The following is a 15,574-nucleotide window of genomic DNA, read 5'->3' on the forward strand; positions in this document are numbered from 1 at the left end:
GATCACCACAGTTTATTGTTGCAATGATATTCTAGTAAGGCCAAATAACAAAAAATACTAGTTGATTGTCCAGATTTGTCAAAAAAGAAGAGTATGAGGGCCTTACTTTACTATTTACTATTTTTTTTTCAAGATGGCCGCAAACTATTTCAAATCAAACAGGCCACCAATTCTTCAGTTTGAATCAACCGCAAACTTATTTATACCCATTAGTTGCATGAGGACCTGTGTTAACACTAACACTAACAGGGTCGGATAACACTAAAAAAGATTTGCTGGTAGGCATTCACTAATATTGTTTTATGAAACAGACGGTTACAAGTGTTTGAGAGCATCAAGTTAGATTCGGTAAAAGCTCCTAGTCAAGTCCTTTTAAAAAGATGGATTAACAATTTTTACAAAAATCAAAAAATAGTAAATAGTAAAAAAAAAAAGGATGCGGCCCCAAAAAAGGATGCGGGCGGGGAAGATCAACTGGTATTTTTTTTTTATTTGGCCTAATAGAAATTACTTGTACACTCATACAGACTCAGGTGCATACGTACACATACTAGTGTATTATGGTTTTGCTGTGTTTACATGAAATGTGTGCACAATATTATCCAAACACTGTACTCAATTCACATTGTAGACTTTTCCCCTAGTCCAGCTGCATGTAGGCCTATAATGTAACTCCATACAAAAATGCGTTGATACCAAGTAGAAAGAACCATACCTAAGTCCACAAGTTTGCCAATTAAGTATAAGTTTGAAGGTTGTGTTTGCAGTTTGACTCTGACTTCAATGGGGGATGGATGGAGGATGGGTAGGCATGAGTGGATCTTCAATTTCCAGACTCATGTTTCATCTGGAATGTCATAGTAATAAGCTGTCCTGGGATTAAGGTCAGCATTAGCAAGGGACCCATTGATGAAAATCAGCATTTAAAAAGCAAATGCACTGCACCATCTCAAAAGATAAAACTACTTTTGTTTTTTGGGGTTTTTATTTGTGGTTATGAAATTCACAAATTTTGATGAAAATCAGCATTTAAAAAGCAAATGCACTGCACCATCTCAAAAGATAGCCTATAACAACTTTTGTTTTGTATACAATTCACAAATTCTAAAAAAAGATCAACCAAGACACAAAATGTTCACCGACTTCCTGAAAACAGGTACTAAATGAGCATATCGCAAAAAAAAAACCTACCAAACATTTAACACCAAAAGGTACATCCAGCTGTTTAAAAGATTGTTTTCTGTGCAAGTTTCTTCTCTTATATGTGTGTATTATGCAACTAGGGTGTGACATTAAGTGCAGGTTTGGAATTTCATCTTTAGAAGGGCAAGGCCATTTTCATTTTGCAAAGGGCACTTCCACTGGAAAATCTTAAGTCAATGGGAAACTTTTGAAGGGGCACCAAGGCCAAGACCAGAGGCAACAGGGCCATGGCTCAGTAGCCTGCATATATGTTAATTCTGGCCAGTAAAGGTACCTAAGCTTTCTAAGGTATCCCAAAGACATCACCAAGAAAAAAAGGCCACAAATATCAATGAGTATTACCTTTAAAATGTATGTTTTTTTAAACAGAGTTGTGGGCCTACACCTTTATTACATGAAGTAGGCAAACACGATGAACCAATTGCTGGCCTGGCTAGATGGTCAAACCATGGTCAAACTAAGTCACTCCATGACAAGCCTTTCTGTCTATACACATAACAGATTTGACCAGTCTTCTTCTGTGTAAATCCCTTTGTCCCATTATAAAGAGCATGTTATATTCACAATGTGTGGCAGTTGACATCCTGTTCAAACATTTGAGTGTGTACAATACACAATTAAAATTAGTCTCCTGAATGAATGGAGCAAGCAAGCTAATCGAAGCATTGAGACCAATTAAGAACTCACTCCATGGTAGTGCAGTTAATAACGTTCCTAAAAGCTAAAGTAGTAGTCCCAGCCGATTTTCTATACCTTCCGCCCAGGAAGTAATTAAAAAGCAGGACAGTTCTTTTCAGAACTGAGAAGTCTCCCGAAAAGATTCTCAATAAATCAACTCCAGGGTAGAAGAATATATAGTACAAACAAACTCTACCTGGCAAGAGGACACACATGGTGTTACCGCAAACCAAATATATAATACACAATTACCTGGGACTTTTCATTACTAAAGATGAAGAGAGTAAGTTAGCTTTACTCTGGTCTTAAATCAGGGGTATTCTTAACGACTTGACAAGAGTGCGCTTACAGTGGTCAGTCTCATATTTAGGAGTGAGAATGAGATTTTGTGAGGTCAAGTTCAGATTATTAACGATATGTATCATCAGTAAGTCAGCCTGACATGCAAATTATCTTATAACATCATAACAAGACCATCACAACTTCCCCTAGACAAATTGGATATTTTTCAGAGAGGAACTTTGAACTGAAGTATCCCATTGGTTTTATGATGTACATTACATAGGCACAGAATGTCTCATTGGAAACTATTAAAGGCAGTGGACACTATTGGTAATTACTCAAAAAAATTGTTTAACATAAAACCTTACTTGGTAACGAGCAATGGGGACAGGCTAATAGTATAAATAAAACATTGTGAGAAACAGCTCCCTCTGAAGTGACGTAGTTTTTGAGAAAGAAGTAATTTTCCACGAATTTGATTTTGAAATCAAGCATCTGATTGCACACAACTTTGTTTGACAAGGCTGTTTTTTCTCTCAACTTCGACGACCAATTGAGCTGAAACTTTCACAGGTTTATAATTGTATGCATATGTTTGACAATTACCAATATTGTTCAATGTCTTTAAGTTTAATTGAAAATAAGACAAGAGAATTATTGTCAAGAAAAGAAAGTACGTGTAGGTTATACAGTCAGAAATGGTGCATGGTATTTTTGCTGGTATCCTCATTCTGGTAAGCATAATTTTGTTGTGCTTAGCTACTTTTAGGCCCTGGGCTTTATTCACAGATTTATGATCCCTTAAAGCTAGAACACATTACACAGGGTCGAAGGGTTCTGACTTATGTATTAGTGTCGCCTTCAAATATATCTAGACACTGGATTTGGGCAATCATTCATCTACATGGACAACTCTTCTCTTTCTATTTACACACTGCAGGGGTGAGAGTCATTACCAACGAAAAAGTCTGAAACTTGGATACAAATTCAAAGGTATGTTGAAATGATGCCATTTCTACCTTTTGGTAATCCCAGGGGTTATAGATTCCAATGAGCATTTGGAAACAGTATCCAAAGCACTAGAGAAGTAGACCAATGAGCAGGATTTCTTTTTTTATGGAAACAATAATTGTCTGATTTTCTTCACCAGGCCAACATAAAAAGCATGAATTCAGCCAAAAGTCTGAACAATCTCATCCCTGAAATTGTTTGATGAAAGATAGCATAAGAACTGTCCGACAGTTATACTCTCACGAGACTACTACTATGAGTTTGACTACTGCTCTGGCGACTACAACCCAATTTAACAACTGGTAAACCCTGCATGCTGTTAGTGCACAGCCCAACAAGCTCTTCAGCCTATCATGTTTGGAATCATCTGACTGGCCAATTTTGTAAAATCTGTAAATATTCAAACTAAAGACCTAATTGAATATTAACAATTCTTTTTAAACAGGATATGGTATGGAGTCATCCACAAGAGAAAAAAATTAACATCAAAGTTAACCCATAGAGTAGTTGAAAATGTTAAGTTAGGACAAGTACAAGTACCGTAGCATAAGGCATGCATAACTTTTAAAAAAAGAACCGGTTTTACATAACATTAATTTTTGCATATTCTTTATAGCCGATGCAAATTTAACATCTACTATAACTTGTAAACAAGTCTACTCTTATCTAGACCACCATGAACAATGCCATCAAGGACAAGGCCATTAATACAGTTAAGTCTGTCTGACCATTTCAGTGGGCTAACCAAAAAAATTGCCTCTCATTCTCTTCCTTATATACAAATAAACGAGAAGAACTCACCTCATAAACCATTGCTTCAAATTCATTCAACTTTCTCAATGCATCGTCTTCAGGCTTGCCACCTCTTGGTGAAGTGTGCGACGACGGTGGTTGACCGTTCTCATTGGGAGGCGGGGCAATCCTGCCATTAGGTGGTGTTGGTCTCGATATAGGAGGAGGGGCAGACTGAACCGGAGCTACAGCCACTGCCCTGATTGGCTCGTCCACCGAACCAGGTCGACTGGTTGGTCTGCGGTTGGGAGGCTGCCTAAAACCAGGCGGAGACATGCTATCATGAGGGGAAGACACACTTACGGAAGGCGTACGAATATGCGGGGAAGACATTTGAGGAGAGGCTAGCCTGCGCCCTCCCTCATCAACTGGACCTGATGTTCGACTCGGTGAAGTGTCCATCCTCTCTGGCTCTTGGTTGTATCTGTCATAACTTGGACCCCTCTGGTGGCTCGGACCAATCCGTCCGCTACCATTGGGGGTCCTTCTGTCCAGAGAGGTCACTTGTCTGGGATCTTGTCTGGGATCTTGTCTCCCTTGGGTCATTCGAGTTGGTGGTGGCATTTGACTGTCTTCTCTGCGCGTAAGGGACACAGGCTCACGGACATCCCTCCTCTGGGTGACATCCTGCCAGTCTGGGATGGAGCGCTGTGAACTGGAGCGCTGCCACCCTGGGGAACTGGAACTGACCGGGTGACCCCAGATCTTATCCATCTCTCGTTTCTTGGCTTCGAGTTCTGAAAGTCTCTGGCTGATGTTGGTCACTTGGGGTTGGAGCTCGTCTGGAACGGTTGCCCGTGGAGACTTGACAGTTCTGATGAAGAAATTTAAAAAAAAAAAAAATCTTATTTGAAGAAACATTTTAATGTATCACAGAAACTTCATCACTAACATTTAAACTGAAGTTCATTGCAAATCATTCTTTTTATGAATGACCTTTGATGAGCTGAAACATTTAATGTTGATCTTGTTAAAGACAGCACAATTTTGTCGATTAAAAAACATATTTTGCTAGCTCCTAACAATAAAACAATTTTAAGTTTGTTTGATACGTAATCACAATAGGATATTTGTCCCTTGGAAAAAAGAGAACTAACTTAATGAGTGCAAGGGCTGATCTATTGTACACATGTTGTAGGTAGACATTTCAGGCCTATTTAATCACAATTTTTTATTTGTTTTATGGAGGGCAAAAAAAAGGGAAGATTATCATCCCTGGTAAATCTAAGAGATTTGGTGGACCAATGTACCTGTCTGGTGAGAGGATCGGTAGCACCATACGATCTAGCAGAGCTCTACCCATGGCCATAGTATCAGCATAGTCTCTTAGCAGTGAGTCTCGTCGTGGGGTGTAGGCCTGTAGGAGTCGTTGGCTAGTGTGGGGGTCAGACGAGGTGATCTGGGGGGCAAGCTCAAGGCACACTCGGTCCATTTGGTCAATCAGCTGTTGGAATAAAGTCAATTAGATAAATAAAAGATAACTATTTTTGCTCTACAAAAGCCCGGCTCATACTTCCTGCAAATTTTTACGTCACAAATTCGCTACGAATAATTCGCAACAGTTGAACTGTGTTCAACTCCTGCAAAACATTTGCTGCGAAAACAGCCATAAGACGACAAAATTGCTTCGCATTCGCAGGAAGTATGAACCTGACTTTTAAAGACACTGGACACGTAATTGTCAAAGACCAGTCTTCTCACTTGGTGTATCTCAACATATGCACAAAATAACAAACCTGTAAAAAATTGAGCTCAATTGGTCATCGAAGTTGCGAGATAATAATGAAAGAAAAAACACCCTTGTCACACAAAGTTGTGTACTTTCAGATGCTTGATTTCGAGACCTCAAATTCTAAACGTGAGGTCTCAAAATCAAATTTGTGGAACATTACTTCTTTCTCATAAACTACGTCACTTCAGAGGGAGCCATTTCTCACAATGTTTAAAACTATCCACCTCACCCCATTACTCATTACCAAGTAAGGTTTTGTGCTAATAATTCCCAATAGTGTCCACTGCCTTTAAGTAAAGAAGAAATCCTTGTCACTTTCTTTAATACCCTGGAGTAATGAGTCCCAGGGCAGAAGTATCTTGCTATTCTAGCCAGACATCTATTAAATACTTGTGCAAAGCACCTCTGTGAAACCGAGTCATGAACGACTGCTGCTGTTTAAAGCATTATTCGTAAGGCTATGTCTGAATGAAGCCAATTTGGCCATGGACATTGGTGGCAATGGTGAAAGTTAGACACTCATAGCAATCCAGCCATGTAGATATAATCAAAGCCATCCATTCTGACTGTGCCTTACAATGGAGTTCATAAGGCAAGATAAATGAGTTGGTAGAGCGCCTGCACAATCCGTGGGTCGCAGGTTCTAATCCCACTCTAGTCATTTGTTCTTTGCTCAACCCAAAACCATTTGTAGAGTGTCATGGTCGAGTATCGAAGTCAAGTTCTGATGCTATGTCACCAGAGTGTGGGTTCGAATCCCGGTCGTGACATTTGTGTCCTTGAGCAAGAACTATAATTGCTTCTCATCATTCGAGGGTAGTTGTTTATATTGTGAAGGAAAAAGCCTTCGGAACGCCAAGGCAGCTCGGGGCTGTATACTCCCTATATACAGAGCTGAGAACGATTAAACGGACGTTATTGGCCCAATGACCAGGGGACTAATGTAAAGCGCATTGATATGGTTTATTGTGAAATGCACTATATAAGAATTTGTTTTTATTATTACTATCTACCAAAACATGTATGCACCATCAATTAGTGAAGAAAGTCTCCCCCCATACCTTCTCAGCATTTCTCTGGAACATATGGGACACAGAAAGCCTGGACGCCCTCTCTCCAAGTCCCTGTGAGAATCGTCTCCACGCTCGCTCCAGTATTTGCGCTTTTTCGTGGTTGGGTTCCGGGTCGTAGCGTAGGGATCGTCTAAGCACAAGGGCTGCACTCAGTAACTCTTTACCATAGCTGTATGTACCCTATAAACATTATTAAAAAAACATACTTATTAAGCGGCTTATGCAGACCCTGACAGCACTTTACAAAAAAATAAAGAAGCAAAGTTGCCAAAGAAAAAAGAAAAAAACAAAAAATGCAAAGAAGCACATAATTGTAATGACAAGTAAACCAAGAATTTTCTCCAGAAGACAATCGAACATACTGATCGAAACATCAAGTTGAAACCAATGGTTCTTTTCAGTATCGCCCAACTCATTTGAAGATTATCATTACATGGTGTTAACACAAATCTTTACTATATCATATTTCCACCATGCAAAGTACCACTTGTATATTCTTTAAGATTTGACAATATGCGCTTACAGTGGTCAGCCTCATAGTTTAGGAGTGAGAATGGAATTTTGTGAGGTCCAGTTCAGATTATTAACGATGTATATCATCAGTAAGTCAGCCTGACATGCAAATTATCTTATAACATCATAACAAGACCATCACAAAATACCCTAGACAAATTAGATATTTTTCAGAAATTAACTTTGAACAAGATGTTGGGATGTTTGGCATTTATTTCAATGGTAGGTGTGGAACTATTTTGACAGAAAATATTTAGGTTCACTAAGCTGAAATCAATTATCCAGTATTTTCTGCTTACAAACTGTACAAAATCTGGCACAGTTCGCAAAATTAAAACAGTGGAATGTGTGCCCTTCCTTCCCTCTTTATATTTAATGACACTAAAAGCAGTGGACACTATTGGTAATTACTCAAAATAATTATTGGCATAAAACCTTTCTTGGTGACGAGTAATGGGGAGAGGTTGATGGTATAAAACATTGTGAGAAACGGCTCCCTCTGAAGTAATGTAGTTTTCGAGAAAGAAGTAATTTTCGATTTCGAGACCTCAGATTTAGAATTTGAGGTCTCGAAATCAAGCATCTGAAAGCACACAACTTTGTGTGACGAGGGCGTTTTTATCTTTCATTATTATCTCGCAACTTCAACGACCGATTGAGCTCAAATTTTCACAGGTTTGTTGTTTTATGCATATGTTGAGATACACCAACTGTGAAGGCTAGTCTTTGATAATTACCAATAGTGTCCAGTGTCTTTAAGTTTTATAATTTTATACGATAAGATACTTACCCTTGCTGTATCCTCAAACTTGTTGTGATCCTTGCGTAGATTCTCCGCCTCTGCTGCAGTACGTCCGATATCTACATGCTGTGAAAGCATGACTTGCAGTAACTCCTGGAGCCAAGCTATGGCCTGTCAAAAACATGAAAAACCCATCAACAAATAAAATGTGATCTACCTCTTTATGAAAAAGATTGATTGGCTTACATTTCAAAGCAAGAAGATTTTCCTCAGAGCTAAAAGGATAGAATATATACAGCGTATACACATAAAAATATCTATACCTGAAGAAAGCAAAATTAGTTTGGTACACACAAAGAAAGCCGAGGGAGCAGTGACTAGTTTTATAAGGTCCTGGAACCATTTTTTACCAAAGTAAAGCTTACTGATTTGATAAGAAGGTTTGCAAAATTAAACAGGCGGTAACTCAAGGTTAGCCTTAAGGTTGTTTTTCCTTCAACTCTCTTAGAGCTGTTTCAAACCATTCGGCTAAGTAAACCTTTTAACTTTTGTTTAAGGAAAACCACAAAACCTTTGTTGAGGGTCATGTTCAGAATTTTCAGTATAAAGCTTCATAATCAGGTTTGTTTTCCTGACAAGCGGATATATTTTATCATCACAACAAGACCACCAATAAATATTATGGTAAAAACATAACAATAAACCATAAATGACAACAGGATATTTATTTTTAAATAATTTCACACACTGACTTCTTAAATAATCCTGAATGGCCTGACGTTTTGATCCAAGCAGAGTCTTTCTGGGAGGCTAAAATGATTATAAACTTTTTTTTAAGCTGCATGCAGTACGTTTATCTGGAGGTCATTGGTTTTAGTCACAGTCCAGTCAATTTTTTTCTTTTGGTTTGAACCAAAACTATAAATAAAAAAAAGAATAATGCATATTCAAAAACGCTAAATCCACTCATACATATTCATACATCTCCTCCAGCCCTCACCTGGTCTGCATCTCTCTCACAGGTTCTTAGCTGCAGAACCTGCTGCAGTTTGAGTTTGTTCAAACCAAAACTTTTAAAAATATTTGTATGCAAACAGCTTAATGCATATTCAAAAATGCTAAATCCACTCATACATATTCATACAATCTCCTCCAGCCTCACCTGGTCTGCATCTCTCTCACAGGTTCTCAGCTGTAGGACCTGCTGCAGTTTGAGTTTCCTCATATCAGACATCTCGTCACACCTCGCCTTACGGTCCCCGAGCTCTGCCAGGAGCTGCTCTACGTGTCCCTTCTGGATGGAGTAGTCCGGGGTGATGTCTTTACCGAAGGCGTTCTTGACGGGGAGGGACAGCATGTCTAGGAGGGAGTGGCCTTCTTCTTTGCCATCTTCAGCTGCATAGGCTTTAGAAAAAAACAAGTAAACAGCATGTTAATCCCGCTCAGGTACAAATCAGGTTTTCTATGTTCAAACCAAAAATTAATTAAACATAACCCAGTCAGTTTCCTGTGTGATTTATTACTTGATATTAAAAAACAGGAATTAGTCCAAAATTTTAAAAAGAAGAGTGTACAGATTCAAATTCCTCTACAGTCAGGTTTTCTTTGTTCAACCCAAAATTAAGTTAAAACTTCCCTGTCAGTTTCCCTTGTTAACATGATTATAAAAAAAAGTAATACATCTGAGCTTAAGGAGAGTCTAACCCATTACTTATTGGATGTGCAGCAAATAAATCCACTAGTTTTCAAGAAATTTACCATAAACTAAACAGAGAAAGATTTGACACATAGCATAGTGTACAGATTAAACATTCTTCAGAAACGTTTAAGGTACTTTTTTCGTTCATTGTAAACATTTAGAGCAATTTAATAAATCCTCAAAATCATGAGCTCTTCTACCCAAATGCGCTGGGAAATGTTAACTCTTGCTGCCTGTGTTTAATTTCATTTTCTGTAGAAGCTACACTTGAATTAATTACAAACTCAGTTCAGGTAAACATAACAGAAGGTGTTACCAATATGGTCAAGTTCAGATTTTCAACGAGTATGGCATCAGATAGTCAGCCTGACATGCAAATGTATTTAAACATCATAACAAGACCATGGCATGCATATCTTTTTTAAGTCTTTACACAATATTTCTGGCTCCTGTGAAATTTCTGAAATAAATAAAACCTGTGTTTAGTGTAGCACACATGTGCCGAATTTCATAGCTCTGCTTTCCGCCAAGTTGTGCGCTTGCGATACTTTTATTTCGCTTGCAGAGCTAGCAGTTTAAGTGAAGAATGCCTTGTAAGCAAAACTTCTTTGCTAACCTGTCAAATACACTAGACGTAGTGCGGAATTCCCTGCTTCAGTAAGCGCTGATTCTTTGCTTACTGTAAGCAGAGCAATGAAATTAGGCAGAGTTCTACTTAAATGATAATCTGGTCTCCATTGACTTACCAACTGCCTCTGACTGTTCATTCAACTCTCTTAGAGCTTTCTCGACACTTTCTACTGTCTCAACAGTGATTTCAGTTACACATATCTCTAAAAGAATGTCCATCTTGGCAAAACACTGTGGAAGAAAATAAATTGCTTCTGTCAGTTTCAACGCATTAAGTAAACCTTTTGAATTTTTGTTTTAGGAAAACCACAAAACCTTTCGCGAGGGTCAAGTTCAGAATTTTCAGTATAAAGCTTCATAATCAGGTTGTTTGCCTGACAAGCGGATGTATTTCATCATCACAACAAGACCACCAATCAATGACAAAAAATTACAATAAATCAATAAGGACAAGAGGATAATTAATGTTAAATAATTCCACTCACTGACTTCTTAAAATGATAAAATACCTTTTTTAAATCTACATCCATTGCAGTATGAGCACTTAGGACAAATGTTGAATCACTGCAGCTCATTCAGAAAAGATTTACGCTGAACAACCATTAACAAAACAATTATTCAGTCACACGCCAAAGTGACTTCAAGTGGGTTCGACTTCACAAAGCAATAAAATTTATTGTGAGATAAAATCAGCATTACCATAGCGATTTGTATTGTGACATCATACTTTACCTAGCAACTACGATTGATTTGCAGTTCAATACGATCTTAACACTTTGTGAAATCGGTCCCATGGCAAATTTTATAGAGCTACTCAAAAAGTACCTTAGCACATCAAAATTATGCTTACCAGATTAAGCTTACCAACCATTTGTGACTGGTATCCTGCTTTCTTTTACTTAACAGAACAAATTTAAGCACCATAATTTGATAGAAAATTGGACCCTGAATAAAAAGAGATTTGAGCCTACCTGTTCAGCTAGTCTATGGAATCTGACTGAGCATATGAGCAGGTTCCGTCGTCTCTCAAGCCTAGAGGCAAAACTCCTGCACACAGTATCCATGTAATCCTTCTGTGCACTGATGTCATCCGCTCTGGGGTGTCCCTGCTTAATCATACTATCAGCGATGTGTCTCAGCTCAGCAAAGTTACCGTAGGTATCCTATAATGAGATAAAAATAACTGTTTAGAAAATGCCAACTTGTTGAAATATTATAGAGTAACCCTTGAGCATTTAAGAGCAGTGCCTGGCAGGCAAGGTAATATGTTGTGTGTGGAAAGTTTTGTTCATCAAAGTAGTGTGTTGTATATATAAATGGAAAGTGTCCATCATAAAGTACTATATTTTGTCCGGAAAGTTTTATTCATAAATGTACTATATTGCATAAGAAAAGTTTTAGTGACAAAATACATTTTTAAATTTCTTCTTAAGAGCTGTGCACACTTTGTGTATGTGAGGTGTCCATGCTCTGTCAACCCTGGCAGAGTCTTTCTCAGAGACTTTAAGAAAGACTCCGCTAGGTTTTTGCACTATAATATTGGGGTTTTTTTAAGTGTGCAAATTGAATTTTGAACATTGCTCATGGATGATGGCTCAAAGGCAGTGTACACTATTGGTAATTGTCAAAGACTAGCCTTCACAGTTGGTGTTTCTCAACATATGCATGAAATAACAAACCTGTGAAAATTTGAGCTCAATCGGTCGTCGAACTTGCGAGATAAGAATGAAAGAAAAAACATCCTTGTCACACAAAGTTGTGTGCGTTTAGATGGTTGATTTCGAGACCTCAAGTTCTAAACTTGAGGTCTCTAAATTAAATTCGTGGAAAATTACTTCTTTCTCGAAAACTATGGCACTTCAGAGGGAGCGGTTTCTCACAATGTTTTATACCATCAGCCTCTCCCCATTACTCGTCACCAAGAAAGGTTTTATGCTAACAATTATTTTGAGTAATTACCAATAGTGTCCACTGCCTTTAAATGAGGATGTATGTAGTATACTGCTACTAAATGTAGCATAAATTTATCAGAGGTGCAGTCTTTTTTGGTTTCTAAAGTAATTAGTTCCATTAAATTGCTACCTTTGACAGTTTGTTTTAAGTTATATATATCGTACGTGGATAATGAGTTCTGTAAATAATCACAGGCACCTCATTTAAAGAAGCTGTCTGTCATCCATTCTGGTAGGTATAGACTGTGCAAGTTTCGCACGTATATTATTATTATTATTATTGAAGTGCATTGTTGTGATTCTTTCACATGCTAAAGCAATGCACGAATTAATAATGTGACAAACTAAACTGCTCAAGGAATGCATGATTCAAGCATGATACTTGGCCCCTGGGAAAAAAAAGTAGGAAAATGTTACCGAGTACAAGGGATTAAAAGTCTACTATTAAGATGTGTCCATTTACATGGATCGGTATTCTCCTAACAAACTTCTCAGTCTGGAATATTTGTGAGGTCAAGTTCAGATTTTCAACGAGATTTTTCATCAGGTAAGTCAGCCTGACATGCAAATAATGTTTTAACATCATAACAAGACCATCAAACAAAACTCCTATGACCTTCCTGGGTTTTTTTTCTTTCCATTTTGAATAAAAAAAGAGATGGCATTGCACTTTTCTCTTTTTCAAATAGACATAGAACAGGAAACAGAGTTCTAAAAACAGCTGGCCTATATTTCTTTACCAAAAATTTATGGATATGAAACAAGAAAACAATTGTGTTTAAGTTCCATACATTTCACACAATGGATGCAAGCAGGATACTTCATGGAGGCAACAAAGGCAATTGCCTCCATGCCCCCTTGTCATTGCATTTGTGCCCTTGAAATGCTCCAGTAGAAATCTACAATTCCCTCAAGAGTGCCCTTTACCAGGAGAAAATGCCTTTGCTTTCAAAACCGAAGCATACTGGATGATATGTGTTGATGTTCAATGTCATCAAGAGTAACCAGACTACATTAACTGTCCCTTCTAGCCTAATTTAAGCTTAAATTGCTTTGAGTGGCAGAAAAACAAAATGGCTTTAACCAATACTTACCGTGCATTTCAGTTCAAGTTTTTCATGCTCTCTCCTGAGCTGATCGGCCTCGCTGAGAGAGTTTCCGATTTTGACCTGGGACGCAAGAAGTTTCTCCCCTGGTCCGACGATCCAATCAACAACCTGTCCAAATCAAAAGCACAATCACAAAACAGTTATTTCTTGATGATATTTTCTTTGTTTTTATTTTGAAACTTTGTTGGGAAGCTCATTCTTGAGGACTTTGAAAACTTTGCAGGCAGTGAAACAATCTTGAAATCGACATTTGCAGTAACACCATGTTTATAAGCTCTGTAATGAGTTTAAGGAAAACCACAAAACCATTTTCGAGGGTCAAGTTCAGAATTTTCAGTATATAGCTTCATAATCAAGTTGTTTGCCTGACAAGCGAATATTTTATGTCATCATTTGTTCCTTACAACTCAATAGTCAAAGCTTCATCAAGGGCATTTTTGAAAAGAAAAGACAGCAAAACAGGACACATTCAGAAAAGAAAGAAAAGATGCATTCAGCAAAAATTAGTTACAATTTACTGCAACTTTGCCTAAACTCTTCCTGATACATACCTTTTTGATCCCACCTTCCAGTTCGCTGAGGTCCATATTGACCCCAAGCTCTCGGTCCCGATCTGTCAGGTATATCTTGAGTTTACTCTGTTTGTCTTGTAGGTCCTCCAGGACCTGTTCCACTTGACCCTGTAGCCTGACTTGATCCTCGGTCAGACCACTCTGGTCCTTGACGTCCCTCCTGAAGCCAGAATCTGCATCTTCCTTTAGCCGTCTCAATAAAGCATGCCCTGTAGAGTGATACATGTACATTGAAAGTAACCTGTTTATGAAACTCAACACAGAGAAAGATAGAACAGGCAATAACCTTAAAGTGAGAAAGATTGTCCTTGGTGACAAACCAACTTATCTCATTTGTCTTTGGGTAAGAAAAACTTTTATACAGTCAACATTTGAACATTAATTTTTTTTTTTTTTTTATTGAAGTAAATTACACAGGTATAACTATTGACTTGAACAACACAAGACGGCTCGCCTTGTCTGGCCCGCCTGTGGTCCACAAACAATTTTGAGCCCTGCCAAAGACTGCAGGTTCTGAGGTTATTTCTATTTGTGGCAAAGTTCAGGGCCTTCAGAAGCCAACAATTGCAACAAATGTTTGTTGAGGTTTTCAATTCACTGGAATGCACACCAAGCTTTACTCAAAAAATCCTGGTTCCTTTTATGAAAACCTCTGTTGTCTTTCCCTTGTCAAGTAAATGTTTCAGATATTCTCAAAGGAAAACAATAACTCCAGTAGCTGCCAAAAAGTTCCTGAAAAAAGATACCGTGCAGAGGCATGAACAAGACTTTGACATATATAAACTTGAAATTGTTAAAAACTGGCCAGCAATAACTGTGAAAAAGTTTCTTGAATCTTAAATAGGCCTGTATGCTCCGTTTTTTTAGGCAAGGGCACCAAGGCATTCTCTCCTTGGTAAAGAGCACTTTATAAAAAAAAAATTACAAGGGCACCAAGGCAATGACCATAAGGCACAGAGGCAAACGCCTTTGGTGCCTCCATGAAGTATCAGGCCTGAAATGACAATGTATTCTTACCAAGCTGTAAGACACCACTTGGCTGATTGATGACAACCTCTCGCAGTCTCCTGTGTCTCCTAATAAGGTCCTCCGGTGAGAGATGTTCATCCTGTCTCCGATACAGTACCTCCTCGTTAGCCTGGTCGAAACGTTTTTGTACCACTTCAGCATCCTTGATAAACTTCTCAAAGTCCTGAAGAGAATGTAGAAGACAGGTAACTATTATTTGTGGTGTGTCATGGCCGAGCGGTCTATTTCACCGGACACAAGCTCAGGACCCAATTTCATGGCTCTGCTAACCGCCGAATTCTGCGCTTACGATCACGATTCCCCCGCTTACATGCAAGAGCAAAAGTTTGTGGATAACCCGCGAAATACGCTTGCCGTAAGCACAGAATTCCCTGCTTCCGTAAGTGCCAATTCTGTGCTTACGGTAAGCAGAGCCATGAAATTGGGCCCCGGTGTTGTCAGCAGCAGAGTGTGGGTTCGAATCCCGGTCATGACACTTAATTTGTGACCTCGAGCAGGGCTCCCAAACAGTTGGAAAGGTAGTGCATTCTGCTCAACCAACCAGGCTCCTATAATGG

The 15,574-nt window shown here is 38.5% G+C and overlaps 1 protein-coding gene across 1 annotated transcript in view; it reads right to left on the reverse strand.

Annotated features, from left to right (window-relative positions):
• Window positions 1-15,574, reverse strand: part of LOC117291325 (titin-like) — a gene marked incomplete at its 3' end in the record, with an annotated part of 251,619 nt that overhangs the window by 201,066 nt on the left and 34,979 nt on the right. The window contains exons 12-21 of the mRNA XM_033772967.1: window positions 15,006-15,180; window positions 13,968-14,197; window positions 13,402-13,524; window positions 11,327-11,518; window positions 10,472-10,586; window positions 9,189-9,430; window positions 8,075-8,197; window positions 6,760-6,951; window positions 5,217-5,410; window positions 3,976-4,780 (exon numbers count right to left, since the gene is read on the reverse strand). Coding sequence (XP_033628858.1) covers window positions 3,976-4,780; window positions 5,217-5,410; window positions 6,760-6,951; window positions 8,075-8,197; window positions 9,189-9,430; window positions 10,472-10,586; window positions 11,327-11,518; window positions 13,402-13,524; window positions 13,968-14,197; window positions 15,006-15,180 — 2,391 coding nt within the window. The remainder of the gene's footprint in view (window positions 1-3,975; window positions 4,781-5,216; window positions 5,411-6,759; window positions 6,952-8,074; window positions 8,198-9,188; window positions 9,431-10,471; window positions 10,587-11,326; window positions 11,519-13,401; window positions 13,525-13,967; window positions 14,198-15,005; window positions 15,181-15,574) is intronic.

This window comes from Asterias rubens, chromosome 6, assembly GCF_902459465.1.
Source record: "Asterias rubens chromosome 6, eAstRub1.3, whole genome shotgun sequence".
NCBI lineage: Eukaryota > Metazoa > Echinodermata > Asteroidea > Forcipulatida > Asteriidae > Asterias > Asterias rubens.